Source organism: Halichoeres trimaculatus, unplaced genomic scaffold (genome assembly GCF_033239565.1).
Source record: "Halichoeres trimaculatus isolate MK-OKI-2021-1 unplaced genomic scaffold, fHalTri1.1 fHalTri1_scaffold_11, whole genome shotgun sequence".
NCBI lineage: Eukaryota > Metazoa > Chordata > Actinopteri > Labriformes > Labridae > Halichoeres > Halichoeres trimaculatus.
This window is the reverse complement of record NW_027437189.1, coordinates 23,337,759-23,358,769: the sequence shown is the minus strand read 5'-3', so window position 1 is coordinate 23,358,769 and position 21,011 is coordinate 23,337,759. Positions and strand designations below refer to the sequence as shown.

Here is a 21,011-nt window from a genome sequence, read left to right as displayed (position 1 = left end):
CCTGAGGGCCTGAGGGTTACTCTCTCATATCAGTTGGAGAGCAGGCAGCCAAGGCAGGGAAGACGGATGACACGTAGAGAGGAGAGAAGAATGGCACACGAGCGGAGAGGGAAGAAACACAGAAGGTTTTTGTAAGAAGAGGCAGGGAGGGGTGACGGTGAGGAATAAAAACAGTGTGGAGCAAACCTAGGTATGAGGTTTGATCGAGCTCTTTGGCTTCCATTTTTGCATGAAATCATTGAACAATATATATTTTTTGCGAGCAGCAAAACCAGACATGATGGCTGCCTTGCCTCCACTGCCCCTCCCCTTTCCTCACTCTCTATTTTTTCTATCGTCAAGTGTCAAGCTTTCTTCAGGTTGTCTGAGGGGTTAATTACGTCGTGTGAATCGTGATATCAACAAAAAAAACATGTCATTGTTTGGGTTTCTAATATTGATTAATCATCTGCTGCTATTACAGCTCAAAATGACCAAGTGTGACTTTTGAATTAATTTAATATTATACAACACTGTTGGATCATTTGCATCCCCGCACAAACAGCATTTTTTGTAATTATTATTTTGGGCTGTGCACCCAACACAAGAATTAATCCTCTCCCTTATGAAACAGAGCCAAGATGGCGGCTGACAGAGACTTGAAAAGTTCATGAACTGTTCCCTCACCGAGCGCAGACTGACACGGATGGCTGATTGACAGATGAAACACAAAGAGACATCTGAAAGACAGAGCGCCAACGTCCTCCAACCGGTACCCATCCCCTGCTCCTCTGTCTCTCCTCCACCTCACCCCTGCAGCCCCGCCCCTTTCCCCCTCTCTCCTCCATATGTCTATGAATCTGTCTCTATGGCAACCTCACCCCAGGGGCGGGTGAAGGAGGGGAATGCCTTCCTTCAGACAAATAAGTATTGTAGGGCTCATTAATGGGGGTTTGTTTAGGGATTATAATACGCTGATTGGAGGTCAAAATGTCTGTACTTGATGTCATGTTTGGACACAAGTGTGTGTGTGTGTGTGTGTGTGTGTGTGTGTGTGTGTGTGTATGTGTGTGTGTGTGTGTGTGTGTGTGTGTGTGTGTGTGTGTGTGTGTGTGTGTGTGTGTGTGTGTGTGTAAGGCTTGAGCCTTTTCAAAATAAGAGTGTGCAGCATATGTGTTAAAGCTGTGCTGTAAACATAATAAACTGAAAACAAATATTTATTTAGAATTTTTTTCTGTCACACACTTTTGTTTTAAGGTATAACCAGGGAATGAAATCCTTTCAGCCTGCAGAGAATGTTTTTTAAAAGTGATGTAGTGAATTTCTTGAGGGCACAAATATGCAGCATGCCGTCACAGAACAAGCGCCATTAAATCAGTGGATTATATCAATGGCATCATTAGCATAGTTGCTCTTAGGTTATGCATCTCATGTGCAGTATCAGCAAACTCCATAAAGGCTCAGTCCTGTATTTTGCCTTTTCACTTTATGCTTGTCTGCAACTTTTCAAAGGGCAATCCAAACTAGTGAGACGACAGAGCTGCTTGGAGAGGTCACTCATACTGCACACAATCAGATACAAAGCAGGGCCACCTTCTTGATTCATACTGATACAACATAATGCAATAAAGTGATTCAACATGGACTGTGCACGGTGAAACTCCAGCACGTGAGTAGGAAACAGGTAATTTTCCTATGCAACAGACATGCAACCTTGACACACTTTCACCTCTGTGTGCACCCATTCTCACCCTTTTCCCCCTCCTCTCTCACCCCCCTGATACCTTACATTGACTCAAACTCCCCCTACCTCACCCCTCCCATGCTTTCAAGAGCAAATTTCCCTTTGCAGCCAGAAGTGCTGAGTGCGCCTGTTTGCTTTGTACACAGAAATTCGCTGAGGCTGTAAGCTGTCCCCAAACATCTGCTCCCTGGAGTGGAGCAGGAGAGGAGAGGCAAGGACTGAGATTGGTGTGCATGTTGTTGTCAGAATGTGTTATGTATGGATTTGTATTTGTATGTGTGTGTGTGCGTGTGTGTGTGTTTGTGCATGGGTGTGTGAGTGTACAATTATTCAAATAGGTGCTTTGTATCTTTTTGAGTGCTTTATTAGTAGCACCTAGGAAACAAAACACATATTTGTGTAATCGTATACACAGGGCATCCAAATATGCATAGGCACACACATTGGCAAGAAGAAAAAAAACAGGTGCACGTCATTTCAACTTTCTTGATGTACAAATTGTTTGGTAGTCAAATACATGAACTAGCCCGGTGAAAGTGACTAATAGTGCATGAATGTCTGTGCAAATAAAGAAAAACAGTAAAATCAGATGAGCAGAAAGCTAAAATGGAACATTCAAATGAAGTGCAATTACAACAACAACTTGGCCATTTATATGTGCTTCACATTGTGTCATAAAGGGCCTAACTTGATCAACTGATTTCATTCTCCTGAGCATAGTGAGGACATTACATGCATTTTATGCATTAAGTTAATTTGAGGTCAAATAGGCATTAATTACAATGAGCTCAGAGGGAAGCTGCTAATATGTTTTCACTTAAAACACAATGTAAGTTACTGTGTAAGGCGCATATGTTCTGTCATTGCTTGTGCCACACGGCGCTCCTCGGGAACAGCTGCCCACATCAGCGAACATCCCAATACGAGACAATACAGAGAAAAACAGAGGCTGTCAATACAATCATTCATCATGAACTAATACATCAGTGGTTTTAGTTTGACATCTCAATTCCGGGGCCTTACTGAAGAAAAAATGAAGCAGGTAATTTCACTTTTACAAATTATCTTTGAGCTTTTCTACTTTGTCATAAATTTTTTTATTATTGATTGAAATAAAGGAGCTGAAGCAGGGTTTAGAATACATTTCCTTATGAGGAATTATTGCTGTAAAGAAAAAGAAACATAGGGCTGAGGAAAACTTTGTGAGATGAGTTGTTTTTGGATTCATTTCCTTTTCATTCACCTTATGTGTACAGGCAGAGCACAGCTGTCAGTCTTGTGAGCAAACCGTACATCTTCAGGAAGAAATTACAGAAGAGCACAAATTCATCAGAGTGGAGTCACACTCAAACGCTTTGAAACTAAATGTCAGGTCTGAACAAACAATGCGGTTTCGCCTTCCATCAATTGAGAGGCAAATGCTGAAGCTGCCACGGGACGAAATTAAAGTGATAGTTCACCCAATATAAATCAACTTTTCTTTCACCTTCACCCCATTCCAATAATTCACATGAAGCTCCTTTTCTATCCCCCCACACATTTTCCTACTATCTCGAATCTGTGCATATTCATAAATGACTGTGTTATACACTCTAAACCTGCTAGTAGTAAGACAGTGATTTTTTGTTTTGTTTTGTGTATTTGTTTTTTGTTGTTTTGTTTTGTAATTTAAAAAAAGAACACTCCTGCTACTCGATCCAACACTACAACCTGTAACATGGAGCCCTGTAACAGGGGAGCAAATTTGCAAAATATGATAAAAGAGTTTGTAATAAGGCCAAGCTCACACACACTCCTCAGGAGGAATGGTGGACAAGGGAGACCACGTTTAGACTCCCAGGCTTGTCATCACTTTTCATCATCATTGTCCTCATCATCATCATCGTCGTAACCTTCACAAATGCTCTTATTTGCATTAAAAAGAAGGACACATTTGATGGTTTTGTTAAACATTCCACTTTGTACTATTTTGTTTAGAGAGAGTCGGCCTTAATGGGATGTCATTTGTTTAAATGCAAATTTAAAATAAATTGGGCTCAACACAGTTTTTAGTCTGGCTCACATGTAAAGTCATTTGTATCATTTCCTAAAAAAACTTGTTTTCATAGTCTGAAACTCTGCAGACCTGCAAGTTTTGAACTTTATTCTCCAAAGCTTTGGTTAATATTAATGAAGAAGAATAACTTAAAATATATTGTTTGGAAAGGATTGATGTTTTAATAAAGAATAATTATTATTCAAACAGATATGTATGAAATTTATAAGCAACGTGTATGTAATGGATAGTTGCTCTAAATTTTGTTTTTGCTGGCTCTGACGTGGAATCACATTAACTGTTAAGTATGCACCAGTAGCTTTAATTTTTCAACTTTGCTATTAAAAATAGGTCTGCAGTTTATTTTCCAAAAAACCCATTGTGTGAAAAGACTCTTTCATCCAGTTTATAAAGTGAGCCAGTAGCATTTTTTAGGCTTATTAAAATAAGAGATAGGGCAAAAATTAGGTTAGCTTGAGGAAAAAAAATGCATTATGCAGGTCTGGTATGGAATTACAATATGAACAATTATCATATGGCCTGGTCGCTCCTCTATTCAGCTCCATGAAATATTGTGTGGACAGAGAGAGCCAGCAGAACAAAAGCATCCCCAGTTTTTGGTGAAAGAGAAAACCGGAGAAAGAAATAAAGGAAAGAAAAAGCTCAGATTTGGAGGTCACACATATTAATGGTGCATCTTTCTCCTTATGAGCTGCTGACCGGGTCATCGCAGTCCTGAGGCAAGACAAAGGTCAAGAGGTGAGGGGTGAACTCTGGTGTAAGTGCATATATTAGCTTTGCCCTGCAGCCTGCATGTCCAGAGGTGCAATTGTTTAATTATCATTTCATTAAAAGTGTTTTATGAACGAGGACAACTGGAAACGATTTAAAAGGGACCTAATTAATTCATTTTGTTTGCACCTCTTTATTTTTTTAGATTACAGCTCCTTCATGGTAAACCCTTTGTTGTCATTAATACCCCTTAGGAAATAGTATAACTTTCATATCAGTGCAAACACACGCTAATTGAAAGCTAAACAACAATATTCCCCTACATAGAATTAACGAGTCTGACGGATCATGGCCAGATATTAGAACAGACATCAGCACGACAGAGACTCTCTGGCATACGGGGAACAAAACAGTGTTTAAGGGCCGGGTTTACAATCATTTACTTTATATGAGCTGAGATTTGAATCTGCAGCACGAGCTGCTGGGGCCACGCGCGCAATTTATTGGTTGATGTGAAAAACAGCACAGACAGCGTTTTATTGTCTGCCCTCCCGCATGAGTGTTCAGACTAAATGATCATTTTCTGATGCATGTATCGTGGTAATAAAAGACGCAACAGCTCCCAATCGTGACGTTTCTACATTCCATTAACATGCAGTTACACATGCATGCAAACGCTCCCAGTTTTGTGCCTTAAATAGATGGATCACCGCGGATCAATACATCTAATACGAGCCGTCGATAAATCTATCAGTCAATTATGGCATTTTGATGTTTTCGGGGCTCAGGACAAGGAAACAAAGTAAGGCTACAAAATAAAAGCACTTCGAAAACGTTGGTATGTTAACGCCAGAAGATTTTCTATCAACTAGTAAATATCAAATTTGAGACTATGCACGTGTTTTGTGTTGTGTTGTGTTTTGTTTTCATAGCGTTTGAGCTGTTCTTTGAGGGCAAATGAGAAATTAGATGGATTTTAAAAATTGATTTCATAATTTACGAATTGATTGAAGAACTTCTGAAATAATCATAAAATTACACATTTATGGTCCTTTCTTTATCTCAAAATAAATGTGATCAAATGTATTCTTCAGCCCAAATAAAAACAAGGGGATTTCTGTCATTTTAACCAAAACCAGGACGCACGTGCGCTGCAGAGTAAATATATTCAAGTAAAGCCACTTCCCGAGACAAAATTATACACGATAAATAAATAGTCCACCTTCGTCTCTACGGTGAATTAATATCATTTTGTTTCTTCGTTTATATTGTGTAGATATGGCGCGCGACGGAATGACTTGATTTTAATATTCAAATCAGAGCGCCAGTCTGCAGCCGGGCACGATGACAAATTGTTTTGACCCGTTCTTGCATGAAGAAACTTGCCATGGCGCCTCTCGCGATAAGCATCCATCCATCGTGTTAAGCAAATAAAGGTGAAGCCTGATTGAAACCGATGCAAAGGGGAATCAAAACATCTGCAGGCTCAGGAGTTCAGGGCCAGGTGTTTGGGAGAAAAGGTCGGTCCGGGATAGGTGCAGGTGTCCGCAGTGTCCACGTGAGAGTGCGCTGCAGCCGCGGCCCCCGGCTCCGAGATCAGCCCGTCTCTCTGTAATTTCTTCTGCTTCATGCGTCTGTTCTGAAACCAAACTTTCACCTGCGTCTCGCTCAGCTGCAGGGCGCCGGCCACTTCCACGCGCCTGGCCCGCGTCAGGTACTTGTTGAAGTGGAACTCCTTTTCCAGCTCGGTCAGCTGCCTGGTGCTGAAGCTGGTCCTCGGGGTCCCGTTCGCCGATGGATGGACATCTGAGCCGAGGCTGCAGTTTATAGCCTCCACAGCACCGAGGCCTGAGCCGACGACACGGAGCCCACAGGTCATGTGCATCCTGGCTGAGCGGACATGAGAGGACAAGAAAACAGGAATCAGAAAGAGACGTTACAGTAACACCTGAAGAAGCACAAACCAGTCTGATAACCATTTTTAAACAAGTAGAATAATAAATAGATGTTTAACACTAGATATACTTTACCTTTTTTCTGTTTTTATACAATATGAAAAAAATATTTATTTAATAACTTTTGCATAACTTCAGAAATTGAGGACCTTCACCATTAATCTGTTGGGGGCACACTCAGCTTAACAAATTTGTATCTTTTTTATTCAACAGCAGAGAAAAATAGAGAAGCAATAACTCAAAAATGCAATAAAATCATTTCCAAGAAAATGACATGCTGTATTTGGCCTTGGAGCACTTTGATTTAAGGTCTTCACCTGTGAGCCATTTTTCTGTCTGAATATCAAAGATCTGTTTCGCCACTGTATCAACTTTTGCCATAGTCCACAGGGACTTGGTAAAATCTTTTGTTGGTGTGAAAACAGGTGCAAGGAGAACAGAATAAAATCTATTGGGGTGGACACTATCCCTGAAACACCTGTGCTGTATAACGCAATCTCATGCAACACGACCACAGCGTGCAGCATGAGGAAATAATGCAGATCAGAACTGACATTGTATGACCTTAAAGATTAAAAGTTTACATTTTAGTCTAGAGGTGTTGAATTCAAACTGTCAAACTGTATTATGACCAACTTCAGTAAAGAGCAGCTAGGTTAAAAAAAAAAAGTAAAGAGAGAAATGTTTGGTGATGCAGCAAAACTTTGCAGCATTTACAGTCCATTAACTGTATCAGAGTCATTAATAATTTGCCTTTAGGCCTCTCTGTGTCAATGACAGTGTTACAGTTTACAAATCCTTTTTAACTCTGCATTAATGACAAATGTATCCATTGTTTTTCCTTTGAGGTTTCGGGGCCACACATTAAAGCATCATCTGTGTTGCTTATGTGCAGTGAATGACAGAAACGGCAGCTAGATCCTGATTTTTCACAGCTGACATTGTGGCTAAGTCGTCAGTGAGTGTTTGCCTCTGAGTAAATGTGCTTCTGCCACATAATGGAGTCAGTGTGCCAGGTGTAGTGCGATCTCTCACACCACAATTCACGGGGAGGAAGGTTAACAGGCCTCTAGCCACTTGGAAAAGCATAGCAGATGGAAAGGTCACTTATAGGATAAATGTCGACATCTGTGTTTTAAGGAAATGAATGTCAAGGTGGGCGAGCGGGAGAATTAGAGGGCAGCGGAGAGGAGGAACCAATACAGAGGAGCTGTACATAATTATGAAGTTCAGCTTTCTGGAGTGCAAATCACATGCACATTCTGATAAATGGCTGCAAAGATAATAGCATTGATGCCAGCCAGAAGGCATAAAAGAATCAAACTAAATATTTGAGGAATGACTTGCACGCTTAAAAAAAGCCAGCCAGCAAAGGGAATGGAAGGGGCCTCCCAAGCCAAGGAGAGGAGAAGAAGAAAAGGGATAGATCGATACACATTGCCTCAGTCATCTGGGCATCCAGCCCACAGTAATTCAGGTGCTGTCAAAGCATAATTGAAGAATGACGCACTGGGAGTATATACACTGAGCCAGGAGATCAGGTTACTGCAGGTCTGTGGAGGCCTTTCAACCAGGAAGAATACGCCAGACTTTGTTCTGTGCCAAAACCAATAGAAGCTCCAGAGGAAAGCATACTTTCACTAATGACTCTTTTACAAGTTACACAGTAGAGCTAATGAGTTACTCCTACAGATGATCCCCTTCAGAGAGATGCAGAAAGAGGTTACAGAGATGCTAGCAGATCTGCAAAGAGATGTCAGTGTGTGTGTGGGGGTGGCTGTCAGCAAATGACTTTCTCAAGTGTACAGATTTGGATCAGATGAGAGGCTAATGTGTTTTATGAATAAAATCACTTTGAGATCAGTCAAAGGTGTTTTTGTCACCTTTTCCTCCCTCAGAGTGGCATCAACAGAGAAATTTTCACCTGCTAATTTAAATTCTGTAGGAGGTGCAGGAGGGAATGCAGGGCTAGACATTGTACTTCTGTATTTGTGCAATATTTATGACAAATTAAAGACGTTACAGTCTCTGATAGCTTCTCTTACTGCTGCAGCTTCAGGTGTGTGATTATTAATAATTAAGACTTTGTGATTGTGTTTTTGCCACTGTGACCGACATCATGTAACATTTATATAGCCCAAAGGAAACTTGTAGATTGGTGTTTGTTGGCTCATTTCTATATTTTCATGAGGAATGAAAATATTCATGACCCTTGCAACATCTATATGATGGCTTTTATCAAAGTGCTTGCGTGCATACGACTACCTGCTCATCAGATTTTATAAGTGCTGGATCAGTCTTTAGTTCTGTGTCATATTGTTTTTAAAAATTCCTATGGTTTTGCAATCAAATGCATAAACTTTCTCATATGGGTTTTTTTTTTTTTTTTTTTTTTTTTGCAACTTTTGAATTACTCCATTTGCATCCCACAATGCAGCATCACGTGAGTGTAAGTGACAAGAGTCATCCCTACCTGTAAATTAGATTTTTTTTGTAAGTTTCAGTTTGTGTTTGGCATTGAAATATTCAAAAATCTGTAGTTTTGTCTTTATATGCTTCCATGTGTTTTATGTTTCATGTGTCTCACTTTTTTTTATTGTGTATCATCATTGGAAATATTTTTATCAAAGCATATGATCATTCATCACCACTCCCTTTAATTTGATCATTTTGAGTTTTTTTTGTCAACTCATTTTTTCAGCCCCAAAACACATAAAAGTATTCCAAATAAATCAGACGTGTTGATGAAAAAAGTGGGAATTTTAGTTCTTTTGCAAGTCTTTTGCAGCATTAAGTGAACAATAACAACATGCTAATGTACATTTTGTGGCAGGTCTTCGTTGCACTGCTTGCAGAGGAACTCGGGCCTTCTTTTTACCACAAACACTGTGTGGTCAACCTGCATCTCTCCTCAGTGAATATTTGGGTCAGCAGCTTGCTCACAGTAGACACAGACTATGTGTGGAGAAAAAAAAGACTGGACCACCACTGTAGTAAATCTTCATCCATGTAAAATTTATGAAACCCAACTCAAGTACAGTGGCCAGTCAGTCAACTGACACTATTGATCAAATTGAAGGATCCATATAGGATACTATAACTCACATCAAATTGGGGATTGATAGACGTTTTGTACATTTGGAGGCTATCTGTATTTTTCTATATTTAAAGCCTGGGATATGTATTTTTCTTTGGGCTCTGTGCCCAGGACTCATTACTCAGGGAAATGATGATCTGTGACAGCAATTATGTTAAAAAGGTGGACACATGTAAAGGTGCTGCAAACTGAAATCAATACACAAGGGCTTTCATTACAAACAGACAACTAATCAATACTCAGGGAGCACTCCAGCTTACAGGAGTAAGTTTTACTCAACTTCCTGTGAGGCTCGACAGGCACTGCTCTGATGCATTATTCAAAGGCTACTGGTTAGGAAGGGCAGGGGTAAATAATTGATCATTTTCTGGGTTTGAATATACACTGTGGCTGAGCAGGCCTGTACTGTACGTTTCACTCTATGTGTGCGTGTGTACGTGCTGTCTAAAGCCTGCTTGTGACAGTGGGTGGAGCAAACATGTTAAACAGGCATTGTCATGAAACCGTTAAGAAAATCATAACCGAGTCCTCGCGAATATTCAAATCAAGCCTCTAGTGTACAGCTAGAGTTTTATTTCAAGAGATTTGATCTGATTTTAAAGTGATTTTCCTTTTTTTTAGTTTGATAGTGACGGAGGAGATGTACGTCGACAAAACGTCAGCACTTTTTCAGCTTTCGATCAAACTTTCCAAACTGTGGAGGAAAGTTTCCCAAAGTTTAAGACTTGACACAACGCATTTTTTCTTGATTATAAATATAAATGGATGTAAAGTTTACTTCTTCTTCCTCTCGTGTTCTGTCTCTATTGTGACTCACCCGCCCGGTGCTGACTCCTCTTCACTCTCATCCACTCAAAAGTTTTTCTGTTTACATCCACAGCAGCTACGTTGCAGTCCAAAGTTGCAGAACTCCCCACGTCAACCTGAATCTCGGGGCAGTTGTTGAAGCATATTTGAGTCTGCTCAGTGGGTGACCCAAACCCGCTTTGTCCCGTTTCGTCGCAGTTTGACGCACAGTATCCGCGTCCTGGAGAGCCCTCCACCCTGCACCGCCAGGGCACACGGGACGAGTGGGGGCAGGCCGGCGCCGAGAAACCATCGAGAGTCCCAAGAGGAGGAAGAGGAGGAGGAGGGCTGTGCAAAGAGGAGCACAGAGTCAAATTGTTGGAAAGAGTTAAGTAACGGTGCTGCTGAGAGTTAAATCCTGAGGCTACTTCCCCCTCCAGTCTCCCCTCCTCGTCACGGCTGCAGAGTTCAGGATGAGTCCTGTAGTCCGGGTCCAGGTTTATGACCTCTTTGGCTCGGCAGCAGCCCGTGAACAGAGGGCTACTCTCCCCTTCGGCCGTTAACTCTTGATAGGAAGTCATTATCACCTCTCCCCTCCTGCATAATCATTGGATGGGCTCTCCCTTCATGCCCGGCCTCTCGTGCATCCAGTAACGCGTGGTCAGGCGGCTGCAGGAGCGTGGGGACATTCCTCAGAGGAGAACCAGCAGTCCCTGATTGATGGAGATGACGTGCCCTCCTGGTCTCGGCCAATAGCTGGACATCTCTGTCATCAGAGAGGACAAACACTGAGAAAAATCCTCTTCAGGTCAAAATCTCAATAGTCGCTTAGAAAATGCCAAGGTCCTGTAGAGCAGTCTGAAAGTCCATCAGCAGTCACTGAGGGCCTCTATGTGCCGCTCACCTATGCAGACAGGTAGGCTGTGACATCACATATGTTTGGATCATACACTTTTTATTGTTGCCCTTTCTGAGAAATGTGTTTTGGGTCAAACTCTGCTATTTTGACTATTTTTCACGCCAACAATGCAAACTTCTGTTCCCAAAGAGTAAATTAGCATAATATAGAGCTACATTGATGCAGCTAATGGATTATGCAAATCTGCCCTAGCTCCTCGAAGAATCCCGAGGCCCTCTTTAGTAAAGGGCTTAGGTCATGTGAAAGGCACACTTAATGGGTTCAGAGGTCGTGACAGCTGGTATTTAGAAGTTCAGTTGCAGCAGATTTGTAATTAGCCTCGAACAAATACTGAAAAAGATGGCTGCGAGCAGAGTTGAGGAAGTTTTAACCGACAGAAGGGCAAAGTAAAACTCCTGGTTCCTCTAAAAACTACAGCGTGATATTTTAGGCTTGATTAAGAGAGACAAAAAAAGAGGAAGAAATAGAAATAAGGAAAAAAAAAATTTGTAGACTTGATTTCTTTAACAAGTCTTTAGGGTTAGGATTATGGTCATATACAAACTTGAAGCTTTCTGCGATCAAAATCCGGGTATCATAGAAATAGATTGATAAGAACGTGCATTTGTGCCACAGTGTACTCATGAACTTAGCAACAACTTGGAGCTAGCACCTTGGGTACAGGGGTGAAAATGTTAAGAAGCTCTACACTGCAGCACGTGTTTATTTTCCTCGTCTGGTGACCTACTTTTAAAAACACATCACATGTGTATCTGTGTGTTGCTCACTCGCATACACCTGCAAAATAACACGCATAAAGCCAATGAAATTCTCAATTTGACCAAAGGTCCCCAGGGTTATAGTCAAATATCCACAATGTTTAATTATTTTATATCAGTGTAAAATGAATGTGTTTAGAAATGGAGTTTGATGTTATTTTCCTACATTGTATGATTGATTATTTAGAATTAATTTGAATGATGAATTTTCATGTGCCTGCTTGCTAAAATCAATCAAAGGAAATATAATAATTAATACATTTAATATGTTGATTGAAAGCTATAACATGCATAAAATTATTTCATATTATTAGCCTATTATGATTATGTTATCGATGTTTCATTTGCTCATGCACCAAACCCCACCGACCGTTGAAAAAACCAAACTCTGTCTTACTGCTCTTATCGTTTTATTCCAGCGATTCTTCCTATGTCTTTTAAGTCTGCAGTAATTACAAAATAATTCAGCGTAATGAACAACTTCTAACTGCATTCTTACAACACAGAAATATGGTCCCAGCTGTGGGAGTTAATGGGATTCTACAGGCAGCGATGTGCTGAATGACTGAGTGCAATATATCCCCTCTCTTCATGCATTTGCAGCGCGCGCTGATCCATCTTCATGTCAGCTCGGAGGTTACTCAGGGTTCACGCGCTCGCTTGTTTCTCTCCTCCACACTCAATAAATAAATCTCTGCAGCTTTCTGTTTACCGCCTGAATATAAATTTGTTTGCAGTCGATCGAAGACCTGTGCGGAGGTATTAGAAATTGTATTTCTGTAATGGCTTTCAGCAGAGGGAGGAAGGGGAGGGAGGGGAGGGGGGCTAGGGGTTGCAGAGAGGGGAAAAGACGAGAAAAAAACAGGTGTGAGCAATCTCTGCTTTTTTCCCCTATGCAAACGGATTTTTCAAAACATGCAGCAGCTCCCTCAGTCAACAGCCTTCAGACAAATTACGTTTAAAACCAAGTAACCTTTTTGTCTTATAGGACAGCAACAGCAATCAGTGTTTGTTCCTGGAAGGGCCATATGTCTGATTAGCATTTTTGAAGAGCTGTTCCACATCACTGACCAGCACTTTTATGCAACAGAAGTTATATTATCACATAAAACAAAACAATACACAAGTGATCTTCAGCTAGGGACAGATTGCTTCCCCCTAAACCACAAATTTTGCAAGAGATGGCTGCAGAAGAGGATGATCCTACAATGGAGGTGAAACAGAAAATTTGATATCCCTCTAACCAAAATCTGCATTCCAGCTACAAAAACAACTGAAATGGTTCACTTTATCACTCCAAAAAAAACTCCTCTCAAAACCGGGTGCAGGCATTTTCTGTCTCTGTTGTTGTGACTGGAGGTGAGATAAACATGGCAGCTCTTGTGTGGCTCTGTCAGTAGGCAGGAGAGACAATATTGACTGATGCTAATTTGTTTTGCGTCCATGCTCTGATGTGTGTCAATAGGCAGTCGAGGTCTTGAGATCAGCACCGTCCGTGCTCAGATTACCTCAGTGGTTTTGAATCGAACCCTCATCCATGCTACCTCTGCTGACATCAGACCCCCTTGTGGCCCTCCAACACTGTCAGGTCTCATTATGTGTCGGCTCTTGACCCTCATAAGACTGGGAATTAAGCTGTGCTGACAAACAAGTGTCACCAACAAGCCCGAGAGGTCAGAGCTGTTAATGTAGTTCCTGGACGAGGAAAATGACAGCAATCTATGCCATGTTTATGGAGCTCGTGCCCATCAATGAGGCATCATGATAGAGCTGTAATGTGGCCGAGGGACAAAGAAAGACAGAGAGAAGAGGTCAGAGCAAACATTCAAGTATGGCACCCAGAGCAGCTGAAAGACGGCTATCTCTGTGATTGATAGGGCATGTCTGTGTTTTTCAAGTATTGACATTTTTGAAAAATAGTGATGTCAGGGGTAAGGTTTAGCCCACACACAATCCAGAGAATACAACCTGAAAACACAAAAACCCACTTGAAAGGCTCAACCTATTCTCTGAAATTAAGGATTGATTTATAAATTGAAAGATGCAACAGTAAGCTATTTATTTGTGTGTCTATAAGAACCATGGCTGTTTGACTTTTTATACCAAACACTCTTTCAACACGACATACAGTATATTTACTTACAATCTATAAAAACCTGTACAATGGCTGAAACGCAAAACCTCCCATCTGCAAAATTTTCTGATTTGGTGATTTCACTTTGAAAGATGAGAAGAAGGAATGCTGCTCACATTCAGTCTGCAGTTAATATCATAACATAGTCTAAAATAGGTGTGTCATGCATTGAGTATCCTTAACAAATAGCATTCTGCAAGAAAACAGCATTTTTTTTCGGTTTTCTCAAAAAAGTGAATTTGCAGATAGGAGGTTTTGCATTTTAGCCATCGTAGTATTTACTTACAGAAAACTATGGAGACCATGGTCTAATATTCTTTAAATGTAATGGGGACAGTGAAAAATAATGTGTGGTATCAAAAATGTACTTTAAACATTTGGATGTTTTAATGTGCATTTTGCATTTTTGTTGGTGTTATAGTGTTGTACATGCCATTTCTACCAGTTTTACCAATTAAAAAATCAGTCCCATCAAATTGTTGAATGGTGTAATCACCAAAAGCATGACAAGTGTTAAATCATTCAAAATAATAATTCCAAAAAGTTATTTCAATGAACTGATGAAATAAGCCACTTGTTATGAATACCATCTCAAAGCTAATTTAAAATATTTAATGTCTAAATATGATAACATGTTTTTGGTTTACTGAGCAAGCCAGTATGTCATAGATATCAGTGTTTTCTCTCTATTTTTGGGTCAGTTGCTTTCAAATCATTTGAATTTCATTTTTACAGTGCAGTACGCTGTTAAAATCATATTCATCGTAACTTTTTGTGCAATATCAGCTTTTTAGAAATATTGGTTACCCCTACTGACCACATCTTTCACCCTATGACATCTGGACACTGTGGATATCAAGATGTCTGGCAACTTTATTGTTGTTTTGTTCCTGGTGTTTGGACCAAAAAAAAAGGCCTCATAAATTTAAATGTAAAAAATCCATCCCCTCACAAAACAAATCTGAATAATTGTCCTTCCTTTGTGGTTGAAGGCTATGAGATCTGTCACAGCACATGAACTCTAATCACAAATCCAATGCCACTACTGTGCAAATGGCCAGGGAAATTACAGCTGAGTGCATTCAGCACAGGCTCAACAGTGTGACAATGAAGCAATACCTTGCTAATACCAGGACTTTTCAACAATAGCCTGTAGTATGTATCTGCTGCGCCTCACAGCTTCACTGAGCCAAGAGGCTCCGAGTAGGCACAATCCCAAACATCATGACAACAAGCCATCAGTCATCTTCCCCCCGAGCTGCTGCGCACACTTGTGTGTTTCCGGAGTTCTTACTGTGGGAAATGAGCAGGGTTAAACATGAAACAGGAGGAAATGTTCATCACTGCAGCACACTTGCTAATATTCTCCCTCGTAAAGCATTGTGCTCTCTGCAGGGAGAGAGGAGGAGTGGTTTTAACTTCTTTTTTTTTTGCTTAAACATCCCCTGCTTGTTCACAGAGCAGATCAGCAGTCTACTGTGCATGCTAATCATGCTCAGTAGCAAAGCACTGATAGAAAAATGACAGTTAATGCAGCACTAATCCTCTGCATAGGATCAGGAAGGAGCATTCATGACAGAAAAACAATGAGGCTTTGCAAGTCTTTGAGGAATTCACATAAGGCGTTGGCGACGTTGGAGTACTAACATCATTGTTAATTTTCTTACATTTTGAAATAATAATCTAACAGTGATCTGACATCTGCCTGTATTCCTGTGTTAGTATACTCCAGCCCTCTACCAATGCTGTGCAATACCCTCACTTTTATTAGTCAGAGTTACACCAATGTTATGGAGGTAGAGTTTATCAGTTAGACACAACCATGATTCCTTGCGCATCATTTCATACCATTCTCCCTCAAATCTGGGCTGACATATTCTGCAACTTTTGAAACTTTGTTTCCTACAGTAGATTTTGGAATAGAGTCATCAGGTCCAGAACAACACCTGGCTGCAAAGCAGGAGCCATCGCTGCCTCAGAAATGTCATTTTCTTATTATTATCATTTCTATTGAGCACTCAACAAAGGTCAGTCATGTAGTCAATTAATAAAAAAATATTCCATGCAAAATATCCTATTATTTACTTTGGATTAACATTTTGGTTTTGATCCAACAGGGCCACCTACTGTATTCATTAAAACAATTACAATTTTAAAAAAAATGCTAACCATGGTTTTAGGACTTTTCTCTGGAAAGTGGATGGAGCAGGAAACAGGGTGAGAGTGAGGCAGGAGAGGTGCTGCAGGTTGGATTTAAACCCAGACTGTCCACTCAAGGACTTCAACCTAGACCACTAGACTATACTGGGGCCCTGGAACATAAATTTGAAGGTGACCATGAGACACCGGCTCAACGTGAAGAAAACTGACACTTAATGTGTCATTGCATTAGTGAGATGATTAAATTATATACGTATGTGCAAAATTATGTCTCTGGTTTGTCAAAAAAGTGATTAGCAGTCAGAAATGTTTTATTATCCAACATTGATCTAGATTATTTCTGGCTTCTGATGGTCAAAATGTCTTACAAATTAGTTATGCAGTATATGAAATATTAATTAAATATAGATGGTGTAATGCCAAAAACATGGCATCAACATTGAGGAATATACAGACAGTTCTATATTTCACACAAAGCCAGCTTTACAGATTTGAACAAGACTAGTTTCTGAAACATGCCACCAGAAAATGTCATCACATGTTTGATCATTCAGCGTATAGCTCAACATTTAATACGTTTTCAGAGTGTTGAAAGAAGAATTTACAAAAATCATTAGACATTTACAGCATTCAATCATGAGCAGTTTGATAAACCTCCAAAACATTTTCATGCTGCAGATGTTATAACATTATGTCTTCTGGAAGACTTTTCACACAGCTTTTGGGCGAAAACAACCCAAAGAAAGTGAGCATTGATTGGACCCAGTGTGATAAAGCCATTGGCTGTTAAATACTTCTTGAGTGCTCAATAATGGTCAACATGTGACATTTAGCAGGGTGACTGTTGTGATTACAAGTTCATTCATTTAACCGGAGCAGCTCTCCTGCAGGTGACTCTCTTACCGCGCACAGCGGAGAGACACTTTCATCACCAACTTACCTTTTTATTGTCACCGATCATCCTTAACTGGGAAGCATTTAAAATGTCATTGATCTTGATAATGCCGGGCCGTAATATGACAGTAACAGTTGTATGAGATTCAGGAAGTCAAATTTCAGAGATTGATGAGTCGTAGCAGTTGAGTTATAATCCATCTACCTGACTAATGCTCGGGCTCTGTTCCACACCGCGGAGCAGACAAATAAATAAAAGCCATAAAGGTGACACAGGAAATTGATACTTAACAATCATCTTGAGCAACAAGCACCTGGAGAGACTGGTGGGCAGCACTTACTGCCATGCAGGGAGACGCGGAGAAGGTTAATAGGTCATAAAGAGAACAAAAGCTCCTAAAGGCCACACTATAAGTTCAGGGTTTTGCTCAACAATAGACCCAAGTAATGCATCTGACAGTCACACTGCAGGAAGGTTTCACTTCTCATCAGTTGTAAAACACAACAGCTTACAGCTACAGTGACGAGTTTTATTTAAGGAGAAGACCAAAATTCATACTGACATACTGTATATAAAGAAAGCAAAAGACTTCATGAACAAGACAACTTTTGAATAGCTTCAAAGGCTGCTGTGGGCTAAGTATCAGAAAAAGAAATTTATTTTCTGCCTTTTATTCATAGGGCAAAAACTATTAGAGAGTGTCGTACTTGAAAGTCAAAGGTTTTTCTTCAGAAACCATCACATGTGCAAGTGCAGGACAAGATCTGATAAGAGATTTTTTTTTAAAAGTGCCACTTCCACCAAAAGGGGCACCAAAATGGAAACACACAAAGTTCCCAGATCTTTAAAAAGGATACAGTTCAAACATTAATGTAATAAATGACAATGTGTTTGGTCATGTCTTATGTCAGAGCAGATGATAAAGACAAGCCCACACTAAAAAATGAGGGATATATTGGAGGAATTTATTTTATCTAGTGTAGCAGATCAGTCTGACAGAACACATGCAGAACAGCCTCTGTTGTTGTCACCATGAATTTCAGCAGATTACTGTGAGTTATGGCAAAACGCAGAGTTTATATACAACAGTTTGCCTTGTTTTATTTTTCTTTCAATAAATTAACTTTAATCCAAGCTGATCCCTGGAAACAGGATGTTCTGTATTTTTCTGGTTCCACTGTGAATACAGTCCATTGATCACACTTAACTATATGTGTGATTAGCTGTGGCTGAAGCTGCTGCAGGGTCTTGGTTTTGGAAACCTGAGGGTTGATGGCTGAAGTCCCAGTAGGGACCAAAGTATGGGATTGCACAATGTTAATATTTGAATTAGCAGAAGGTTAATCAGTCCATTGAGCAACAAAGACCAAATTACCAAATTAGGCTGTTTGTTGGAGAGGTTAACTTCCCAGGCAGTGCCAAAGTGAGATTGCTCTTTTGTGTTTGAGGCATAACCATAGCCTTCAAAAAATTTAAGGCTAGCATGAAATGTGTCATTAAAAAGTAAATGAATGTGGCATTTTGACATGAAATATTTTTATTTTTGTGTTGCTTTTTTTTTTTCCAATGAAGGTGCTCGATGCAGCAATACCCAGTCAGATATGTCTTAATTGCCTGTTCACCCTCAAATAACTCCTGCCTTCACTGTTTTATAATCTCCAAAATGTACACATAAAATCAGAATTTTCAAGTGTCTAAGGTTGTGGAAAGGCAGTAAATGCATGCGCTTTGATTTCTAATTTACTTTGTAAAAATCCTCTTAATGTTTTATAAGTTACTGTGCGTTTATTTAACTTGTTCCATAAGGTGTTTTTTTTATAGGTGTAATGTCAGATATGTTCTTCACAAAGTAGTTTACTGAAAGCTAGCTGCTCCTGTACACACCTGGGGATGTTTCCTTAATCACTGTCTAATGAGGAGGATCTCACTCTTCTAAAGCTCTAATGATGGTTATTTTCCACATTTATCTCATTTTATACAATGCTGTTACCTGATTTTTTCATTATTATTTCAGTGTAAATAGGTCCATGTATAGATTTTAGTGTAAGATGAAACAAAAACACCTGCACAAGAGCAAAACACATCAGACCATAAAGGGGTTTTCAGTTGGGTTTAGGAGCCAGTGATTCAGCCCATAAACCAAGCATTATGTAAACAAATCTTTAAAAGCAGAGGCTGCGGCATAAGCACTTGTAATTATTGAAATCATTGTTCTGGTCACAAAATAAGACTCCACCTGACAGCAGCAGCTCACAGTGTTGGTGAATGATGAGCTCAAGGCCCGGGGTTTGTTGAATCCAGGCACAAAGTTTGAGAAGTTGGTAGTTAAATACGAGGCGGTTTTGTTTTCACGGCAGCTTATGAAAAGTCCTGATGCAAAGAGCATTTTTCAAATCTAACCCTCAGAAATCAGTTGAGCAACAGCTGCAGACAGGACAGTGGTACATCAGTCACTGTAAAGAACAAAAACACACAAAAAATGAAGAAATTAATGATGGACCGTAACCAAAGCTGGTTTCATGGCAGCACTGCTGGCTTCATTTATCACGACAAAGATCCACTTAATGCTGCTCTCCAGTCTGATCAAAGCCTAGAATAGAAAAAAAATAACATGTACGGATTTTTGGCTTTGCAGATTCCCCCCACCCCCACCTGAAATAACAGATGTCATCATCTTTGGGGGGGTCAAGTGAGTGAAAAGGAAATAATGAATTTAGTTGCTGACTAGAAGCAACCACAGGGTGAGAACAAGCAGCTAACTTAATGTTGTAGTGTCCCTCCTTGCAGAGGGGCCCTCAGGGGGGTGCTTTCTTCGACCTTTGGGGATCCCCCTTGACCCCATCCTCAGAATTACTGCACTCTAATGTGTGTATCTGTGTGTGTGTGTCCCTCTGGCTTTTAGTGTGTGCAGTAACCAGAGGTAAAGGTTCTATTGAGCCTAGCTCCATTAACGCCATAAATCACCCAGTGTATGCAAGAATCTCAGGAATCCAACACTGTCTGCGTGTTCTCCCTCCTCCTCTGCTCTTTCAGCCATCTATATTTGAAGGGGAAGACTTTTTCCTGCCTCTCCTTCTTGCTGTTATTACTTTTCTCTTAAATTACCAAGCTGTCATCACCTTTTTGATGCAGATGTAGTTGTAGACATAATTTTATGTTATTCGGATTTTCCACAGGGTTATAGCTGCTGCACAGCTCCCCTGACTCCAACTGAGACCTGCTGAAAATGGTGTCAAATATTTACCAAATGACAGCTGATCCACAGACTGATGGGACAATAAATTAGGGGCGAGAAAGTCACTCAATCTAGGACCACTAGGGGATCAGCTTCCTTGTTAGCTGCTCCATTTCAGGGCTGTCAGTATTCCTCAGTGACAGCTCATTTACAGTAAGGACACTGATATAAAGCTGTCAGCATGTTCAAGAAATGTGTGCAGCTTTGTTTGCAGTATTGATACCACTGGGCTCATATTATCAGGTGTAAGAGGAGGTTTACTCCTCCATCATGAGAGTTGCTGCCTGTCTTTGACGTAGAATTCTGCTGAGACCCAGGAGAAACTGTCTGTGACCCACTTCTGTCAAATAAACGCACAGAGCCCCCGTGTGTCTAATTTAGCTCAGCAAGAGTTGAAATTTTGAAATTTTTGCCATAAAGCTGCCTTGACGTTGTTTACATTTGAGAACGCACAGGTCACAGAGGCACAGTCTCTTTATCGTACTTCACAACAACCTGCGGTCATCAGTGATTTTACCTCATCGGTCTGTTGTGGCGTGGAGGGGCTTCTACACTAACATGGCTAACATGCCCCCTGAAAAG

At 40.4% G+C, this 21,011-nt stretch overlaps 1 protein-coding gene across 1 annotated transcript; it reads right to left on the bottom strand.

Moving 5' to 3' along the window:
• Positions 1-5,976: 5,976 nt before the first annotated feature.
• On the bottom strand, positions 5,977-10,909 carry hoxc1a (homeobox C1a). The gene is made up of 2 exons (XM_074682164.1): positions 10,360-10,909; positions 5,977-6,380 (listed from the first exon to the last, which is right to left on the bottom strand). Exons 1-2 carry the CDS (start codon positions 10,907-10,909, stop codon positions 5,977-5,979), a joined length of 954 nt encoding a protein of 317 aa, XP_074538265.1.
• Positions 10,910-21,011: the final 10,102 nt, after the last annotated feature.